Below are 21012 nucleotides of genomic sequence, written 5' to 3'. Positions count from 1 at the left end.
ACCCTCTGTTCATTGGGCAAGCCTTAACCAGGGGGTGGGACTATCAGGAAGGGGAGGCCAGGTCTCTATAAAACCTTCAGAGGGGGTAGCCGAGTTAGTCTGTAACTAGAAAAACTTAAAAAACAACAAATAGTCTAGTAGTACATTAAAGACTAACAAAACATGTCGATAGTATCATGAGCTTTCGTGGGCGTAACCCACTTCTTCAGACAGCTGACATGCTGCCACTCGAAAACTGGAGACATCATGGTGCCCAGTGGAGGTCCCAAGCCCTGGATGGGGCCCAACACTGCAATGGGGCAGAGCAGACGTGTCCAGGTATCAATGCTCTGGGGGCGACCCACGAAGGGACTTTAACATGGAACTGAGATATTTAAAAAATGCACGTTTAAAAACTGCGCCACGCCCTGACCTCAGCAACAGAAGAGCTTTATGGATTTCAGAACCTGAGAGAGGGTCCGGCTGGCAGGCCTGGCTTGAGCGGGAGTAGCTGGAGGCTCAGGGCTTTAGAAAATCAGGTCTCTTGTTTAGGTCTCTTTTGGGATCAAGATTTTCATACTGATTTGGGGGACCCAACTCAAAACACCTGAGGGCCCTCCCCCGGCCAGCCCCACTCCCCCGATCTCCCCAGGCCAGCCCCGCTGCCCCGACCCCCCCCCCCCCCCGACCAGCTCTGCTTCCCGCCGACTGCCCCTCCCCCGATCTCCTCTGGCCAGCTCTGCTCCTCCTGGCCCCACCCCTCGCCACCAGCTTTGCTTCCCGCCTGCGGTCCCTCCCCCAATCTCCCCTGGCCAGCCCCGCTACCCCTGCCCCCCCCCACACCAGCTCTGCTTCCCGGCCCCCCCCCCTTCCTCTTGGCCAGCCCCGCGCCCCTCCCAGCCGGTTCCTTCCCCCCCCCCCCCCCCCCCGATTGAAGTATGTCTGGGAGGGGTTTTTTTAGACTACCTGGTAACCGTAGCGTGGGGGACAGAGCAGGTGCCCGAGCCGTTGTGCGCGTGGGGGTGGGGCAAGTCCCAGACAGTGGTGGGGGCGACAGGCAGCATTCACTGGACCTAGGGTGGGCGGGGCTGCCCCTGCAGGGCAGCGGGTTATTTTTTTATTTTACAGGTTGAAATTGGGCCCGATTGAGTCCAAAAGTACCTTAAAACCTTCTCCTGGAGGACAGGTTATCCCATGGAAAGTTTGGTTGTGGTAGGTCTTTCGGGGTATGTCTAGACCACATGGCTCTGTTGATGGAGCCATGTAGATTTGTTTACTGGGCACAGGGAAATGAAGCGGCGATTTAAATAATCGCCGCTTCATTTAAATTTAAATGGCTGCCGCGCCGAGCCAATCACCTGTTTGTCAGCTCAGCACGCTAGTCTGGACGCTCCGCGGTCAACATCAAAGGCATTTGTTGACCTCCCCGGTATGCCTCGTGAGATGAGGTTTACCGGGGAGGTCGACAAATGCCTTTGATGTTGACCGCCAAACGTCCAGACTAGTGCACTGAGCTGACAAACAGCTGATCGGCTCAGCCATTTAAATTTAAATGAAGCTGCGATTATTTAAATCGCCGCTTCATTTCCCTATGCCGGGTAGCCTAATCTACATGGCTCCATTGACGGAGCCATGTAGTCTAGACATACCCATAGTGTCCAAGTTATTCGAGCACAAACATTCTCCTTTATATATTAGATCAGATACAGTGCTCCTGTCAGCTCCCTGCTAAGTGCTCTGCCAAAAAAGTAGCAACTTCCAGTTTTAGTAGCCCCTGAAGAGAGATGATGTGTGTGTCGGGGGGGGGGGGGGGGAGATGGAACGGGTTGCTCCCCCCCCATTTGGTGCTTGGCTTGTCCTGAGCATGCTCAGTAACACTGCTGAAACCTTTCTCCTCAGTCTCTCACTCTCTTCTCTCCGCCCCCATCATGGCATGCAGAGGTCGTTCACCCTCCCTCCCCAATCTGAAATGGCGCCCCAACCCACATCCTTGCTTTGGGCTGTTCTTTCATTTCGTTTCCTGCTCTGGCTGACTCTGTTTGTTTGTCCAGTGTGTCTCACTCCCTGGCTGTGATACAGGGTTGCCAGATGGTTTCAACAAAAATATTGGACACACGTGCCATTACATCACAATCTACGTTACAGCTCATTTAGAAAATATCAGACCTTTCTATTGTCTCATTTATATTTTCTTAATTTGTTTCCCGAACAGAAAGCTCAAATACTGGACTATCCAGTTCAATACGGGACACCTGGTAACCCAACTGTGACTTGGCTATGGAGCCAAGTCACTCATGTCTACCCTGCTGTCCATTCCCTGGAACAGGAGTGGGGAACCTAAGGCCCAGGGACTAGATGCAGCCCCCGCTTGCCTGGATCTAGCCCTCGGGGCTCCCCTGCAACACTGGGGAGCCCATGCTGGCGCTCCAACTCCCCATTGCCCCCATGGGGCTGGAGCACACAAAATCTACTAGCCTGGCTCCCCTAGGCTGTGGTGTGTGAGGGGAATGTGGGGAGCATCTTTCTCCTTCTCAGTTGGGAGCCACGTCAGTGAGGGTTTGGGGATCTGGTAAGTTTGTTTGTTTTTTGCTTCTTACTTGTGTGTGTTTCCCCCACTGATTTTCTGTGGGTCAGAAAGAGGTTCCCCACCTCTGCTCTGGAGGGACCAAGCAGAGAGACTGAGCTGGTCCCTTTAGATCCCAGGATTCAGAAGACTGACAGTGGAGTGAGCAGGTTCTCTAGCTCCCACGGGGGACAGAGCAGAAGGCAGGGAGGGTGAGTTTACTCAGCCCCCTTAGGATCAGAATGGGGGAAAGAGGAGAACTAGGGAATCGGTCTCGCCTCCTGGCACGGAGCAGAGAGGAAGCACCTGGTCCCCCTGCTTTACAGATGCACAATTCAGGGGGATGTGCAGCTCAGCTGCCCTGTGGCACAGACAGCAGCCCCCCAAAGCAGCGAAGTGACAACCTGTCCTGCTTCACCTCGTGGCATCTGGTGGTCCTGAGAATGTCTCTGAGGGCAGCAGGAGGAAAGGCCCAGGTTTTCCCTTCACCCATCACAATGCCAGGAAACTGCAGACAAGCCGCTGCCTTGGCACAAACCCCCATCCCTGGTGCACTTTCTTCCAAACTCCCTGCCCTGAGGGTAAGGAATTGGAAGCAGTCCACCCAGAGGTCGCTGCACAAAGCTGATAAAGCCAGCTGCACAAAGGCACCTAAGAGGATTAGCAAGTGGCATGGGGTCGGTAAATCTCAGGGTGGGCCCTTGAACGGCTTGGCTGTGGAGCCAAGGATTGTGGGAAGGCTGCAGGAGTCGAGTTTGCTGCGTGTTTACCAGGGAGAAACAGTTTTGTGGGACACATTCTCCATTTCAGGCTTGAGGAGAAGCTGCAGTGGAAACATCACTTTCCGAGCCCTTTGGTGCTTCGTGACCCCGGATGCTGCTTGTCCAGTTTTGCCTGGTAAACTCATTGAGAGATGGAGTCATTTGTGAAAAGCCCTTCAAGCCGGGACAGACGCCCTGTGTGCTGGTAAGGCAGCGGTAGCAGCATGTGCGGGCTGCCTTGCGAGGAGAAATGCAAGACCCCAAGGCCTGGTCTAAAATAGAAAATCAGGTCAGAATAATTACACCACCCAGGGATGTGAGTAACATGGGTGAGCCAATATAAGTCCCCGACCAGACATCGCAGGGGCAACTTCTTCCATCGATCTACCCACCGTCTCTTGGGGAGGTAGATTAACAACAGTGATGGGAAAAGCCCTGCCGTTGGCACAGGTTACGTCTAGACTAAAGCACAGCCATGCCAGAACCGTGTTTGAGTGTAGACAAGCTCTCAGTGTCCCAAATGTCTGTGTTTCACATGCCAGCCTGTCTTGGAGGACCCCGTGCCATCTGCAGGGCTGGGATGTGAGTGAGGCTGGCATGTCCGAGGAGGCGGCTGTCCCCTTTGATCACATGGAGGCTTCCTTTCCCAGTCGGGGTCTAGCCCCCGTCCCTGCGCTCACACACACAGGGTAACTGCTGTGGCAAGGGCAAGCACCAAGCCGGGGTAGCAGGTGGCTGCAAGCCCGCAGTCCAGGATCCTCTGCTGGTTATGTTCTGCAAAGAAGAAGGAAGGAAAAGGGGTGAGCCACTCAAGGCTTCCCAAACTGATCTGCTGGGAAGGCCCCAAACCCAGGCCCTAAGCAAGCAAAGCCCCTGCTTAGCAGATATCAAATGCCAACCCCCTTGCTCGTAGCCGCTGGGGCTTTCCTGCTAGAGACCCTGGCAGAGGTTCTGCTGGCATGTGCAGATGTCAGTGCCTGTAGAGCGGCGGCCTCTGGGGGGCTGCGCTACCTGCATTGCCGTGCCATGTTACGCTGGCATCGCACTTCGCCTGGCCACCCCTGGAGACTGGTCTGATGGGAGGGCACGCTACTGGCATGTCATCAGCCCAAAGACCCAGGCATCATGGTACCACAGCATAGCATAGCTCTACCACGAGCAGGAACGGGGAGGCATGGGAACCGAGGAGGAGAGGCTCTGAGATTCCCTTCCCCCCAAGGCTGAGAACCCAGAGGGCCCGGAGGCCTCTCCACCTAACATGCCCCTCCTTGGTACTTACCACTGACCAAGAGCTGCACCTCCACCGACACGCAGTCAAAGCCAAGGCTCACCCAGCACGAGAAGTTCCCTTGGTCAGACATTGTGACTCCGGCAAGGTGCAGGGTGGCGTCGCCGTGGGCCAGCCCCGTGGCGTTAACCCATGTCCTGCCCTGGAAGCGTGGCTGGTAGCTTGAGGAGCGCTCGACCCCATCTCTGGTCTGATAGAGGTTGACAGCCGTGCTCTCGGTCTCACCCCTATAGTTCCACTGGACCTTCGGGGCCTTTCTGGGGTCGTAGACTAGGAAGAGGCAGCTCATGGAGACATTCTCCCCCGCCTGGGCCAGCAGCTGGGTGTGGGAGGTGTTCGCACACGGCTCAGCCGGGCAGGCTAGGGAAGAGCAAAGCACAGTCATAGAATCATAGGACTGGAAGGGACCTCGAGAGGTCATCGAGTCCAGCCCCCCGCCCTCAAGGCAGGACCAAGCTCCGTCTACACCATCCCTGACAGATGTCTATCTAACCTGTTCTTAAATATCTCCAGAGAGGGAGATTCCACCACCTCCCTTGGCAATTTATTCCAATATTTGACCACCCTGACAGTTAGGAATTTTTTCCTAATGTCCAATCTAAACCTCCCCTGCTGCTCTTTAAGCCCATTACTCCTTGTCCTGTCCTCAGTAACCAAGAGGAACAAATTTTCTCCTTCCTCCTTGTGACACCCTTTTAGTCACAGCCTTGGGGAGCAGGAGTCTGGCCTGACGTTATCAGAACCCAGCAGAATCTGGTCCTGAATGGAGCCTCTGACTACAACTGAGCCAGGCCTATGGCCTTGTCACCACCACAACTACACCATCCCAGCGAGCCAGGCCTTGTCACCATCACCACCACACACCACCAGAACTACACCATCCTAGAAAGCCAGGCCTTGTCACCATCACCACCACACACCACCAGAACTACACCATCCCAGCGAGCCAGGCCTTGTCACCATCACCACCACACACCACCAGAACTACACCATCCCAGCGAGCCAGGCCTTGTCACCATCACCACCACACACCGCCAGAACTACTCCATCCCAGAAAGCCAGTCCTATCATCCACCCTACCTCCATATCAGAGAACTACACCATGCCTACAAGTCAATCCTATTGCCCAAACACAACTACACTGTCCCAGCAAACCAAGCCTAGAGCCTTCTCACCACTGCCATACATCAGAACTACATCCTACCAGCAAGCCAACCCCATGGCCTTGTCACCCCAGGCCCGTGCGCAGAGGGGTGCAAAGGGTACGAATGCACTCCTCCATGGTTCCCCCCTGGGGTCAATTCCAGCCGGGAGAAGGCAGGAGCGGTGCGCTCCCGCAGCCTCTCTCCCCTTGCTCCAGCCAGCTGAATCTCTCCCTTCCCCCTGATCTCCTCCAGGAGCGAGTTTCCTGCTAGGAGCCAACATCTGTGAGCGTACGAAATGTGCCTGGCCCAGTAGGCTGTGGATATTGTCAGCTGGATCAAGCCCAGAAGGTTTTATTTTCAAAAATGTTCTCTGGCCCTACCACACGTGCTATCAAGAAGGCTTCCACCCTCAACTATGTTGTTTAGAAGAACACAGGCTTCCCAGGAAAACCATTTCTTATCCAATTTCTTAGGGGACGACTACACAGCAGCACTATTTTGGAATAACTGACACGTTTACACCGCAAGTCATTATTTGAAATAATGTTGAGCTGGAGAACTTCTTACTCCAACTCTTGTAACCCTCTTTGTACTAGAAGTAAGGGAAGTCGAAGGAAGAGTGTTTTTCCTTTGACTTCCTGCTGTGTAGACCGCGCCAAAAGCTGAGTTAAGCTATTTCGACTTCAGCTGCACAATTGACGTGAAGTTTGAAATGACATAAAGGTGAAGCTGCGTAGCTTAATTTTGCCCTGCTGTGTAGACATATCCTTAGAGACTGGAGAGGAGAGAAGAGATTTCATTATAATCTCTCTGAGTATATATACACTGCGGCGCTATTTTTGGATACTTCCGGTATCCCAAAATAGCTATTTTGTGTCTTGACAGTGCACCCATTATTTCGAAATATCTTTTGAAATAACAGGTATGCTATTCCTACGTCCCTGTAAACCTTGTTCAATGAAGATTAAGAGGCATTTCAGGATAGCGGTTTATTTCAAAATTTGGCGCTGTGCAGACAGCACCAAATTACGAAATAAGCTATTTCAAAATACACTCGAAATAAGCTACACAATTTGCATAGCTCAAATTGCGTAGCTTCTTTCAAGCTAAGGGTGCAGTGTAGACTCATCTCCCCATCCCCCATAGAACTTTAATTCTTTTCAATAGCTAAGCCAAACCCGTGTTTTCTATGCTGTAAAAGTTATTGGTGGTATTGTTTTAATTTCCAGCTTTAACCAGCGCTAAACTGCAGTAGCAGCAGCATGTGCATCAGGACGCCTGGTAGAAAGCCATGCTCTCGGTGAAACACAGTTGATTCTCCTTTTTTCATTTGTTGTCTAGCTTACTCTTGTGTTATAAGGCTTTTATGCCCACTGACTAGGTCATGTGCCAGTTTCAAAACAGACCCAGATTTATGAGGCCGTTCCTCAAACTGTGGGTGGTCTCTTTAGTTCTTGTAAGAATCCAGCTGTTGAGATATTTAGCTGAAGGAGAGCAAAAAATGTGAGTCCACCAGGGGCTGATGACCCTCCACAGACCCTACTGCGTGTAAATATATAAATATGGTTGGCGTCAGGCGGTCCATTTATTGGTTTGAAGGGGATGTACGTGGATGCGAACAAGGTCAGAATATTTTGCCTGTATTCTGTATAGTGTACGGAGCTGTCTTGGGATGAAAAGTTTGGTACAAATAGAAGCTATTAAAGTATATCATTGTTGCTGTCTTACACTCTGTAATGAGGACCATCATACACAAAAGCCTGGAATTTGCTTCCAGCAACTCCCTTTGGGCCTGTATACAGCGGGGTGTATATGTGTGTGAAGGGTGGGAATGCAACCTCCTATAGTCCCCCCAAGCATGCTCTGGCTGGCTGAGGGAAGGCAGGAATGACACACGGCTGAGCCTCCCTCCCCCATCCCTCTCCCCACCTCAGGAGCGAGGCCTGGGTCCACCTTTACATAAAAAGCACCCCCCCACACACACACAGAAATTCCTGTGTACGGGCCTGTGCCACCACCGCGAGCCAGCCAGCCTGGGGCATCTCCCCTGCCCTGCACCAGAAGAACCCATGAAGAAGACACAGATGAAGGGACCGCGGGACCAGCAATGATGCCAGCAGCACAGAGCCTAGGGAAGCACACCCGTGTCGCCCAAAGGAGCCCTCCATGTTTTATCAATCACACATGCAGCTGAAGAGTCTCTCCAACCACCACAGACAGGCAGCCTCCTCGCCCCCTCCTCCCGCCCAGGTGGGATGCGGCAGCTGCTCATCAGTGCACAGCGACAGCGAGCACAATGAAGCGGAGAGACCCGGGTCCAAATGGACAGGGGGAGGCGGAGCTGGGAATCAGTCAGGGCGCTGGCGTGAAGAGCTCAGCCTGTCAGAAAGGTGTGAGGGCAGGGCCCGATTAACTGTTCTGGGGGCCCGAGGCTAGTAGGTTTCTTAGATTTTGTGGGGCCCCCGAGGCTTTGGGTGGGGCCAGAAATAAGGGGTTCAGTGTCCAGAAAGGGGCTACCTGGGAGCAGGGTGGGAATGTGGGGACCCCCGCAGCGGGGTCTAGGCAGGACGTGCAGTGTAGGAGCCGGCTGGGGGTAGGGGTGTAGGCTGTAGGCAGAAAATGGAGTGTGGAAGTGGACTGGGGATGGAGGTGGGGGGTCTAGGCAGGAAGTAGGGTACAGGAGTGGGTTGGGTTGGGGTGGGGGTGGGGGTGCAGGGTTTGGGTAGGAGGTAGGATGCAGGAGCAGGGTGAGGGTTTAGGGTCTGGATGGGAGGTAGGCAGCAGGCTGGGAGTGGCCACAGTTCTTAGCCCCAGGACCCTGGCCTGCAGCCCCTAAAGCCCCTTTCAAAACCCGCCCTGTGTGAGAGGATCCTGGCCAGGGCCCACGTTCCTTGTCTCTTCCTTGGAAAACGAACATATGGAAAACAGCTGCTACAGGAAACCACTGACAAACACGGCCGCAGCTCGAATCTGGGGACGGAGTCTCGGGACAGGACAGAGTGTTTGTAAACTCCAAGTGCCTTCTCTCCCTGGCTTTGGGGTATACACTTAGGGTCAGTGGTGGGGCAGAAGCAGCTGGAGCAAGGAATTGGGAAGCTGTGGCTTAGGCCAAACACGGGGGAGAGGAGGGACAATGATCTAAGAATCCCGCAGCTGCTTGCCCCCAGGACACCACGGGGAAGCGACTTCTGGTCCCTGGGGAGCTGGCTGGGCCTGGATCCCATAGCTCTGTCCTGCAGCTGGAGCAGCAGAGAAAGGGCTTGCCCTGCACAGCCTCCCCACCCCACAGCTGCCTTCACCTCTCCCCTCCTAACTTCTCCCTCTTCCCAGTAGCAGCCCCTGGAGACACCTTGTCCCAATCCCATCCCCCACCCCCAGCATGGGTGCAGGAAGTAGAGGTGTGGGTGGTGCTGCAGCACCTCCAGGTTTTGTGTCCTGGCCACTAGGCCCACTGCCATCTGAAGGCTGTGCTGGCAGCCTTGGGTTCCACTTGGCCACTAGCCCCAGGGGCTCCACTGCTGGACCCATAGTCCCAGCCGCCAACTCTGCACACAGGGTCCCTGCTGCCGGTCCCAGCTCTAGGGAACAGTGCGGGGCACTGAGAGGGCTAAGGGGAGGCGGCAAAAATTGTTTCAGAGCCACTGCTCCACAGCTCTCCTAAGCCCTGGCTGCATCCACAGGGGATGGGGTTGGGGGGCAGTGCTTGTGCTGGGGTGGGGCTGTGCCAGAGCAGCTGTGGGGTGGCCTGCAGTGGGGGGGAGGGGCTGTGCCAGAGTAGGTTGAGAGGGCACTGCCAGTCTGGGGGGCTGGACCACAACAGACTGAGGGTGTAGTGCCTGTCTGGGGGGGCTGGACCAGAGCAGGCTGGGGGGGCTTTGCCTGTTTGTGGGGGCTGGACCAGAGCAGGCTGGGGGGGCTTTGCTTGTTTGTGGGGGCTGGACCAGAGCAGGCTGTGGGGGGCAGTGCCTGTCCTGGCGGCGTCACCACTGCCATGCACCCTATCCTGATCCCTTTCCCCCACACTTTTAAATTGTATTATAATGCAGTGTTTCTCAACCAGAGGTATAAGAACCCTTAGGGGTACTTGAGAAAAGTCTGAGGAGTAAGGGAAGTTGAAGGAAGAGTGTTCGTCTTTCAACTTCCTGCTGTGTAGACAGCACCAAAAGCCAAATGAAGCTACTTCGACTTCAGCTACACAATTGCCGTAGCTGAAGCTGCGTAGCTTAATTCAACTTTTGCCCTGCCATGTAGATGTGCCCTTAGAGACTAACAAAAATATATAAATAGTATCATGAGCTTTCATGGTCACCACCCACTTCAAACAGCATCTGAAGAAAGATGCAAAGAAGGACAAATTCCAGCCTAAATGCACAAGATGAGGAAAAAGTCAGAGCTCCAGAGATACACATCGAGCCAGAGGCATGTGGTGTCGTAAATGCATGAAATATGCACATTGTACAACTGTTTGCCTCCCCAAAGCAGTCAGGGAGTTAACTCATATTACAGACCATGGAGAGCCAGTGTTTTGAGGATCAATAACTTGTGATTAGAACCTGCCTGGAGAGTGAAACTCAATATTCCTGGAAAGACTATTGTCTGTAAAATTGATGCAGGAGCTGACTTCACAATTATCTCAGAAGGATCCTACAGCCACCTTCAACCCAGCACCTGACACAGCTCTGACTAGCCCTTCTAAGGTGCAAGGGCCAGTTCATTGTGAAAACCATCTATGAAGAAAACAGCTGCTCGCTCAGAGTGAATGTGATCAAAGGACCACAGACCTACAGCCTTCTCAGCTGCTGCTTGGCAGTCATGATGGGCCCAGTGAGAAAGCTAGAACTTGATGGAGGACTGGATGATATTAGACTTTTGAAAAAAGATCCAGCACCAATCCAGAGACAATGCTGACCCACAGAGTGTACAAGCATCCCTGCCTGATTTATGCTAGTTCAGGGGACATTACTTGGTAGGGTCGACAGATGGTTTAACCAAAAATACTAAACACTCCGCCGCCCCCCCCCCCCCAAAAAAAAAAACCCCAGCGGGGAATAAATTCTGTTGAGAAAAAAAAAAGAGGAAGACCAAAGTTGTTGAGGAAAAAAAAAAGGACCCCAAGAGTTATTAAGCAAAAAAAACCCACATGGCCCCTTTAAGAAATGCTTTTGAGGCTTTTTGGCCCTAACATTTTAGGTGTCCAGTATTTTCTGATTTATTTTACTGGACATGAGGCAAAAATACCAGACTGTCCGGGTGAATACCGGACACCTGGCAACCCTATTACCTGATAATGGTGGACTATTTTTCCAGGCATACAGAAATAAGGTGCTTGACAGACAGAACATATTGCAGTGTTATTGACAAACGGTGGTACACTTTTGCTCACGCTGGTATTCCAGAGCACCTAGCAACAGACAAACAGACCACAATTCACTGCAGCAGAATTGTCGTTTTTCCGAACAAAACATACTTTTGATCCTATTACTACACATTACCCATAAACGACTGGAATGGCTGAGAGAGCTGGACAGACGGCCAAGAAACACCCACAGCAGGAAGACCCAGTCCTTGCTTTTTGGAATGATCAGCACCAATAGCATCTACTGGTTATAATCCAGCACCACTCCTTATGGGAAAACAATTCAAAACTACTGCCCCAACTTTAGAAAAAAAAGCAAGTGGCCAGACATGAAAGGAAGAGCTGTATCAGATAACAAGGCTAAAAGAGCTGATGAACCCTTATATTGCAGATGTCACTCAGAGAACAGCCAGGCCTCAGACATGGTGACAGCACTCAGGTCAAATTGGATGGAGAAAAAAAATGGACGACTCCAGCTGCTATCAAGAAAAAGAATTCAGCACCCAGATCATCTGTGGCTGAGAGGATGGTGAAGGGTTCAATGGAAACCATCGACACCTACACTTTGTTCCTCTGGGGCAGTGGTTTTCATTTTAGGTCTGGTTGCTGCGGGGGGGGGGGGGGGTGTCAGGTGATCAGTGGGGGAGCTAAGGCAGCTCCCTGCCTGTCCTGGCATTGGAAGCAGCCAAGAGCAGGCCCGGCTCCTAGGTGGGGTGGGGGAAGAGCGCACAGGGCTCCATGCACTGCCCCTGCCCTGAGCACTAGCTGCGCACTCCCATTGGCTGGGAACCTGCCGCTGGCTGCTTCTGGGGGTCTGTGGTACCAGGAGAGGCAGAAAGCTGCCTTAGCACCCCCACTAGCCACTGACCAGGAGCTGCTCAAGGTAAGCCCCTCCTGCCCCGGCTTGACTCCCCCCAAAGCTGGAGCCCCCTTCTATGCCCCAAAACTTCTCCTCAGCCCCACCTGGAGCCAGCACCCTAATCACAAATTATGCTTGGTCGCGGCACCAATGATTTTCTTCAACTGAGTCATGAGAAAAACATCTTGAAAAAACCACTAATCCGGAGAAACAATCAAAAGAGCAGCCTCTGCAGAGAGGAGATACAGAGCAAGAAGATGACCCAAGGATTACAAACCAAGCACAGTCAGGCGTAACGAGCAGACAGCTGGACAACCATGCTGTTACACATTCACGTCGCGTAATTAGGAAACCCGGTGCCATTCGGAAACACTCAGCAGCCTGATTGACCTTCAGAGACTGCGTGGTGTAGAATTTAAAGGCGGAGCAAAAAAATTAAACTGTATTGTTCAGCCATTACGTGGGGCTGTGTGTAAAACACTTCATTTAAACTAGTCTCAGCTATACGTGGCAGACAGGGCCGGATTAAGAGGGGTGGGCTAGCCGGGCAGCTGCCCGGGGTGCCAACCTATGGGGGGTGCCTGATGAGGGGCACTGTGTGCCGGGGACACGCATGCGCCGTGCGCCTGGGGGTGGAGCGAAACGCGCCTGTTGCCCGGGGTGCAGGAATGGCTCGAGCCAGCCCTGGTGGCAGAGCATTAGAAGATCTTATGCTGAGCCCAAGCAGCGTGAATAAGGGAGCACTCTGACCAGCCCAGATGTGATATTGAAAAACGGGCCAGGGCTGGTTTGGGACAACAGCAAAAAAAAATGTTGTGTTTAAAAATGTAACCAACTCTAATATTAAGCTGCCTCCCAGGGAGGTTGCAAGTTGATCAGGTACCACAATGATGGGGACAGCTCACAGAATAGAATATCAAGGCTTGATTATTGACTGCCTGCAGCGTGCTCTGAGATCCTTGGGTGCTGGGGAACCGGACTTATATGGAACCCCATCCCAACCCAACCCGGACAGAGCAGCCATGTGGTGACACCCCCAGTATTTACCTAGCTGCTGGAGAACTGTGATGAGGAATCCCAGGTGCAGCAGAACACGCCCCATCTCCACCAGCTCTTATAGTAGCCAGGCTGCCCCTGACCTGAGAGAGGGAGAAGAAAGGCAGAGGGGGTCACCACGCGCAAACAGGAGGGAAACCCAGCAAAACCCCGAGCAAACAGCACCTGGGAGTAGTCCTGTTCTGGAGCGGTGAGCACCTTTCTCCAACATCAAACTTTAGTTCTAGGGACTGGTCAAAGCTCAGACCCTGCCCAGTGAGGGAAATTCCCCCAATGTTCTGACCAATGTTCCCTTTAATTTTGTCCATTCCTGTGTGGAATCAATTTTGTTATGTGCACCAAAGTATGTGCAGATGTGCACCATCAATAGAAACACATGCGGCCGGCTGTGGGAGGTTGTGGGCACTCTGCTAATCACTTGAATCTCTCCTGGGTGCCTGCTCAAGCGCTCAGTTTACAGGGAGCACTGGTTCAAACATATCTGGATCCTTTGGAGAACCTGGAAATAGCAATGTGAGTTTTCCCCATGCAGCCCATCATCAGCCCCTTGGTGCCCCATCCCACCCCCAGGCACTCTCTTATAGGGCAATCATTAGTCCTCTCCAGCCCCACATTCCCTCCCCTCTCAACCCAGCAGAGGCCGACTGGTGCAAATTCTCCTTGCTTCTTTCCTAACTAATAAAACAAGATGGTTTATTCTGGTTACTGTGGTCCCAGTGTGGCTGTCCAGAGAAACTACATCCAGCTGCGTCTGTCTTGATAATTTATCAGCGTCTTTATCCTCCCAGAACAGGCTGCATAGCATTTGTGGACGCTTGAAAAGTTATTCTTGGTATCAGGAAATGTTGGTAAAAAGGCTGATTTCATCCACAAACCAATGTAAAACTATTCCCAGCAACAGTCACTGACATTGGCAGAGAAGCAAAGTAAGAAGGGTACTTGAGACCGTAGTGGATAGTTAGGATAAATCGTGACGTTTGCTGGCACTACTGGAGTTGGCCCCCAGGCCGTGGTCCATATAACATGGTAATTTTAGGAATAGGGAAATGCTGAGGTGTGGACACTAGGGGTGTATCTAGACTACATGCCTTCGTCGACGGAGGCATGTAGATTAGCCAGATCGGCAGAGGGAAATGAAGCCGCGATTAAAATAATCGCGGCTTCATTTAAATTTGAATGGCTGCCCCGCTCTGCTGATCAGCTGTTTGTCGGCAGATCGGGGCAGTCTGGACGCGACGCGCCGACAAAGAAGCCTTTCTTGATCGGCACAGGTATGCCTCGTGAAACCAGGTTTACCTGTGCCGATCAAGAAAGGCTTCTTTGTCGGCGCGTCGCGTCCAGACTGCCCCGATCTGCCGACAAACAGCTGATCGGCAGAGCGGGGCAGCCATTTAAATTTAAATGAAGCCGCGATTATTTTAATTGCGGCTTCATTTCCCTCTGCCGATCTGGCTAATCTACATGCCTCCATTGACGGAGGCATGTAGTTTAGACGTACCCTAAGGGTGTGTCTAGACTACAGGGTTTTGTTGACAAAAGTGGCCTTTTGTCAACAAAACTATACCTGCGTCTACACTACTGCCGAGTTCTGTCGACATGACTTCGACAGAACGTGGCAGTTTTGTCGACGGCGGTACACCTCATTCTACGAGGAATAACGCCTTTTGTTGACAGAGTTCTGTCGACAGAAGGCGTTATTGCATCTACACTGTCCTTTGTGTCTACGCTCTCATGTCGACAAAGCGGCTTGCTTGGTCAACAGAACTGGATGTAGTCTAGATGCTCTTTGTCGACAGAAGCTTTGTCAGTATCTGTACAGACAAAAGCCTGTAGTCTAGACGTACCCTAAGATTTCAAATCGCTGCAGTTTCCTACAACTGTGACCGTCTACATCGATAAGCCTCTAAAAATGCTTACAAATAACCATCAAGGTTCTCCATCAAAATGATCAAAGAACAAAAATCGAATTCTGCCAAGCCCCTATCGCAATCTCTCTAATCCAGGACATGAGTTATCCTCAAGGGTGACTACAAAGCACCTGGTTCAAATCCAGTCACAGGGAGACGATCTAAAGAAAGTTACCCCCTCCATTAAAAGGCAGCTACCTGCTTGGAGCTGCCCCTGTGCTTCAATCTGGGTCAACATTTTAAGAACGCAAAACTGATAGCACGAAACCACAGGCTTATTTGTTTGGAGTTTTCTGGGAACCCATATGACTACAACTGCACTGAATGTGTTCCCAGGGATCACTGTGGGGTGGGGGGCTTGAAAAATTAGTGAAGAAAGGCTTTGTATTTTTAAAATGAAAATTATGCCAGACTAAAGGATGTGTCACAGGAAATGCATTGAGAAATGGAATTGCTGCTCCTGGTGGGGACACACTGAGATATTGCAGAGATAGATAGATAGATAGATAGATAGAAAGAAAGAAAGAAAGAAAGAAAGAAAGAAAGAAAGAAAGAAAGAAAGAAAGAAAGAAAGAAAGAAAGAAAGAAAGAAAGAAAGAATTGGGCTAGCTAGCTAGAGTGTATAGGGATAGATAGATAGATAGATAGATAGATAGATAGATAGATAGATAGATAGATAGATAGATAGATAGATAGATAGATAGATAGATAGATAGATAGAATATGGATGGGTAGATAGATAGATAGAATTGGGTTAAATAGATAGGCTACAAACCTCTTTTGAAAGAGAGCATCTAGACTGCAACCACTTCTTTCGAAAAAGTGAGCCGCTTTTTCGAAAGAGAGCACCCAGACAATCTGGATGCTTTCAAAAAAGCCCTGTTTGCATTCAAGAACGCCTTTTTTCGAAAGAGCACTTTAGAAAAAAGGCATTCTTCCTCGTAAAATGAGGTTTACCGCGGTCGAGAAAACTGCCGCATTCTTTCGACTAAATTTCGAAAGAACGCAGCAGCAGTCTAGACGCTGGTGAAGTTTTTTTGAAAAAAGGTTCCTTTTTTTCGAAAACCCCCTGTAGTCTAGACACACCCATAGATAGACAGACAGACAGATACATACATACATGTACAGACTGATCTCACCTGCAGGATTTTGTCCTCTGTCTCTCACCGATGAGTGATCTCCACTGAGCAATGTAAGTTTCTTTCCTTTCACTCCAGCTCACATGGCCCACTTACCTCCCTGCCTCTCCTGGTGTGCAAGTCTAGGAGAGGCGATAGCTGGGGCAGGGTACGTGGAGCCACGGGAGAATGTGGATGGACTTTACCCAATGTAGGACCAGACCTAAGGGAGTCAGGAGAGCGAGTGGGGATTGTTGAGGGGAGGAAGCTCGGAGACCCACATTCCTGCATCCAGCACAATGACGCAGGGAGCCTGAAGCGGCTGGGAGGGCAGCCCCCGAGCATGTGACTCCCACGTGTTCGGCACCCAAGAATAATTCCATGGCTGACGGATCAAGCAGAGCTCAAGGCTCCCTGCCCGCCGGCCTCGTGTCACCTTGGTGCGAAGTTCGGCGCGCCGGAAGAAGGAATCCGAGCGGAATCTGCTTTGCTTTCATCTGGGTCTGCAGCAAGGCTATAACCAATTAGTCAGTTTCATGGTCCGCTGGCTCGGGTCGCCTCGCAGCCGGCCTCGGGGCAGAATGCTCTGGATTTGCTCTCCCACGGAGCAGCTGGAGTTTGCTAGTAACCCTGAGCAGGCGTGGGTGTCAGCCGGTGGAAGAGCGTCTTCTGCTCAACAGACGCCTCCAAGCCGCATGCTGAGACCGGGGCTAGAGTGAAGCTGATTGCAGGGGCCCAGAGAAAGAGGAGACACGAGTCCAGCTCTGATCTGAAAGGCAGCCTCCCTACACGGCATTGACTGTTCACAACCACCGGGCTGGTGAGAGCAATTCCAGGCATCTTTGGGGAAACTCACATGAGACTGCCAGCGGGGGCAGCCAGCGCCCTAGCGGTATGCCAGGAAGCCCCCACCAAAGCAGCTGTGCTAGCCAGGGCTGCACCTTGGGTGGGCTGGAATTTAGTAAAATCCCAGGGGCTGGGGGACGTTCGGGCACTTGGAATTCTCGGGCCCCCTTGAAAATGCCAGCCTGAAGAACTGGGGCACTGCAGGGTAAGAGCCGGTCCCGCCCCACTGGGGATCGGTGGGCCCAGGGGTGTGACGGAGTCAAGGGGCAGGAAGGAGGCATGTGGGTGCAAACATCTTTCCACTTGGTGCCCGGGGCCTGCGTCTCCCTGCCCCCTCCCATCTTCATGTGCTAGTCACACGGTGCTGTGGGTGCCCACCTGCACCCACACACAACCCGGTGCGTGCAAGTCTCCCCTGCACCGTACAGTGCAATGCAAGGGCCGTCTCCGCCTTACGGCGTGTGGTGTCATGCCCACTGCGCCCCGGCACCATGCAGCATGTGGTGCTGTTCACAAGAGCCAGCCAGGTTCCCAGCAGCTCTGATTGGCCCCTCCCATCTGGCCCTCCAGGTGCCACAAAGGCTGTATCTGAATGAGATGGACCCGTTTCAGGCTGCCAATGGCTAGGCAGCCTTGTGCCTGCGGGCACAGCCTTTCCCCCACCGTGTGGCTCTTCCCTGGACCCCTCCCCCCCGCCTGCGTGGCACAGCCCCCTTTCGCTCCCCCATTCTCTCTGCCATGCAGCGTTGCCCCCGGACACTCACGTGCCATGTGGCATGTCTCTCAACGCTCCCCTGGCACATGGCATGGCCCAGCACGTAGGCCAGAGGCAGAGGTGAGGGCTCTGAGCGCCGGCTCCGCGCAGGGTCCCGTGTCTCTGCAAATCTCTGGCTTGGGCGAGAAAGCAATTGCTTAACCGCAGCTGTGTCTGGGCGTTTCCATGGCTCGCTGCCCCGCTCTGGAGGAAGGAAGCTGCTCCTGCGAAGGCAGCCAGGGCTCCTGCAGCCCAGAGGGACCTCCAGGGACGCAGCACAAACCGCGCGGCCCCGTCAGGGCCCTGGCCCGCTGCCTGGCGCAGGGGTGAGACAGGCGCAGGGCAGCCACAGCTCCAAACGCTGATGTCTCTTGCGGGGACCAGTCACTGGGGCAAACCCAGACTCAGGGCTGGATTAAGGGGGGGGCTAGCCGGGCAGCTGCCCGGGGCACCTGATTGAAGAGGTAAGGGGTGCTGCGTGCCCGGGGACGGGGCCGTACATACGCCGCATGCCCAGGTGTACAGCGCCCCTTACCCCTTCAATCAGGCACCCCCCATAGGTTGGCGCCCGGGGGCAGGGCCACACATGCACTGCGCACCCGGGGGCGCGGCGCCCCTTACCATGTCTATCAGGCGCCATGTGCCCGGGGCGGGGCCGCGCATGCACCGTGCGCCCGCTGCCCAGCCTAGGCTGGTGCCGTGGGGCTGCTTGGCAGCTGTCAGTGTGATGAGTTTGGTGGGTCTCAGTCAATGGACAAGTGCCTCTCTCACAAGAAGTACGCCCTGCCCCATCCCCAGTGGGCACTAGCTGGCAGAGAGACCAAGGCCTGAGCAGGATTGACGCCAGGCTGTCACCAGGGCACATCCAGGCTGGCCTGGCCTCTTTCCATACAGGTAGCTACTCCACCCTCCCCACACCTCTGCATAAGGTCTGCCTGGGGGAGGGTGGGCCAGAGCAGGCTTGGGGGCCAGTGCCTGTCCAGGGGTAGGGGCTGAGCCGGAGCAGGCTGTGGGGGTAGTGCCTGGCTTGAGGGGCTGGGCCGGAGCAGGCTGTGGGGGTAGTGCCTGGCTTGAGAGGCTGGGCCGGAGCAGGCTGTGGGAGTAGTGCCTGGCTTGAGGGGCTGGGCGAGGCAGCACCTGCCTTGGGGTGGGGAAGGGGCTAGGCTGAAGCAGGCTGTGAGGGGCAGCACCTGTCCTGGGAGGGCTGGGCTGAAGCAGGCTGGGGAGCTGTGCCTGTTTTGGGGAGGGGGCTGGGTTAGAGTGGGGTGGGGGGTAGTGCCTGGCATGGGGGGTTGGGCTGGAGAAGGCTGGGGGAACAATGCCTGTTGTGGGGAGCTGGGCCAGAGCAGGCTGGGGGGCAGTGCCTGTCCTGGGGGGCCTGGTCCGGAGCAGGCTGGGAAGGAGCTGTGCCTGTCTTGGGGGGAGGGAGAGGGGCTGGGCTAGTAGTCTCAGGTGTAGGGGGCTGGAGAAAACTGGGGGGGCAATACCTGTTGTGGGGGGCTGAGCTAGAGCAGGCTGAGGGGGAGCCATGCCTCTCTGGCGGGCCTGGGCCGGAGCAAGTGGGGTTGGGAGGGAATTCCTATCCTAGGGGGTGTGACATTAATAGCAGCGCAAGGGCATTCTGGGGTAGAGTCTAGATCAGCAGGCAGCTGTATCACCCCAGTCCTGCATCTTGGGGTGCCCCATAAAGCTGTGCTGCGGTAGCAGCTCTGGGGTGCTCACAGCCAGCCTGCCAGCAGGAAGGCTGTAGTAGAAAGAGCCGAGACATGAGGCTTGTATGGGAGGCTGGTCCTGCACCCCAACCGCCTGCCCCAATCTGGTAAAAGTGAGTGAGGGTGGGGAAGAGTAAGGGAGGGATAGAGGAAGGGGTGGAGCCTCAGAGAAGGGGCGGGGCATGGGTGTGGCTTCAGGGAAGGGGCAGGGCAGGAGTGTTTGGTTTCGTGGGATTAGAAAGTTGGCAACCCTGGGTCAAGCCTTCCCGACATAAAATAAAGTGAGCAAAAGTCAGACTGCGAGCAGACGTCACGTTGGCCCAACACAGTTAGGGTGCATCTAGACTGGCTGCTTGAATTTGCACAAGAGCACTGACTTTGTAATGCACAAAATCAGTGCTTCTTGCGCAAATACTTTCACGCTCCCGCTCGGGAAAAAGCCCTCTTGCGCAAGAATACTTGCCAGTGTAGACAGAGAAGAACTGTTTTGTGCAAAAAAGCCCCGATGGCTAAAATGGCGATCGGGGCTTTCTTGCGCAAAACCGTGTCTAGACTGGCCACGGATGCTTTTGCGCAAAAGCATCCATGCCAATCTAGACGCGCTTTTGAGGAAATACTTTTAACGGAAAAACTTTTCCGTTACAAGTATTTCTACAAAATCATGCCAGTCTAGACACAGCCTTAGATCAGGGCACGGGAATATATATCAGTCCGCAGGCTAGATTTGGTCCACTAGGGTTAGCTCCTGACAGGCCCCCACACTGTTTTATTTACCTGCAGTGCCTCTGCAGGTCCGGCCTTGGATCACTGTTCCCCTTCAACGGGAGCTGGATGGTGAACTGCCACCATTTTATTGTTAACCTCTGGTTTAGGAGATGATTTTGGCTCCTCCTCCTGGATTGGTTTGATCTCTCTTCCTCCTTCGAAGAACAGAGCTGGGTAGGCATCAGCAGGAGCCTCTTTCTTATGTTAACAATGTTGGAGTTGTGTTTCTTCTACCCTGTTTGCTGGGGGCTGAAATCGTTTGAGCCTGATGGGCAGAAGTCATAGCCAAGACGTGGTTGTCAGCGGCTGGTGACTGACAGCTGTGATGAGCAGCCAGAAGGGTGGCATTGGAGAGACGCAATGAGAAACCGGTAGAGCAGTGGGGACACAACAAGCGGCCAGCAGGGATGGGAGGTGACGTTTTACATTTTACTTCACCTTAGGCCCCTCATAACCTTAGTCAGGCCCTATCTATGCTATGTACTTGTTGACTAATTAGCCTTCTGGTTTACTCACTGGCTGAGAGTAACAGCCAGCTATGGAGTTGGAGTGCAGGGGCCCTGCCTGAGTGGACTCTCCGTGGGCAGCCCACGGTGTGGAAGAGGAGGTTGAATGCTCCAAGCTCAGACCCAGAGAGGCCAGAGTGACAGTGTTTGCTCAGAGAGAGACAGCCTGTGACCCCACAGTCCTGCCTGGCACCATTCTGAGCAGTTCCAGAGCAGCAGCAAGGTGACTCCGCCACACCGCGGGCAGGTATATTTGTTGGGTGTGCGCCTGCGTTCACGTGTGTGCCGGTTGGCGTGCATGCCCGTGTGTGTGTGAGTGCGCACGTGCATGCGTGTTTCTCAGGCCACACACCTTCTGCAGGGCCTGCACAAGAAGCTCAGACACAAAACTGCCGGC

At 53.6% G+C, this 21012-nt stretch overlaps 2 protein-coding genes across 3 annotated transcripts in view; one reads left to right on the top strand and one right to left on the bottom strand.

The window, feature by feature from the left end:
• Positions 1-1767: 1767 nt before the first annotated feature.
• Positions 1768-17802, bottom strand: LOC102446730 (butyrophilin subfamily 1 member A1-like). 2 transcript variants are annotated; one of them, XM_006113917.4, is made up of 5 exons: positions 17643-17800; positions 16054-16255; positions 12999-13090; positions 4583-4951; positions 1768-4077 (listed from the first exon to the last, which is right to left on the bottom strand). In XM_006113917.4, exons 3-5 carry the CDS (start codon positions 13051-13053, stop codon positions 3980-3982), a joined length of 522 nt encoding a protein of 173 aa, XP_006113979.1. In that variant the 5' UTR covers positions 13054-13090; positions 16054-16255; positions 17643-17800; the 3' UTR covers positions 1768-3979. The 2 variants fall into 2 exon arrangements, with proteins under 2 accessions (XP_006113979.1, XP_006113980.1); XM_006113918.4 differs by lacking the exon at positions 16054-16255 and having other exon boundaries at positions 17643-17802.
• KLHDC9 (kelch domain containing 9) overlaps positions 16726-21012 on the top strand; it is a 32774-nt gene continuing 28487 nt past the window's right edge. Inside the window, exon 1 of the mRNA XM_075906994.1 lies at positions 16726-16852. The gene's annotated coding sequence lies outside the window, so the exon portion shown is untranslated. The remainder of the gene's footprint in view (positions 16853-21012) is intronic.

This window comes from Pelodiscus sinensis, chromosome 24, assembly GCF_049634645.1.
Source record: "Pelodiscus sinensis isolate JC-2024 chromosome 24, ASM4963464v1, whole genome shotgun sequence".
Classification (NCBI taxonomy): domain Eukaryota; kingdom Metazoa; phylum Chordata; order Testudines; family Trionychidae; genus Pelodiscus; species Pelodiscus sinensis.
The sequence above is the reverse complement of the archived record's forward strand: the minus strand, read 5'-3'. Positions and strand labels throughout refer to the sequence as shown.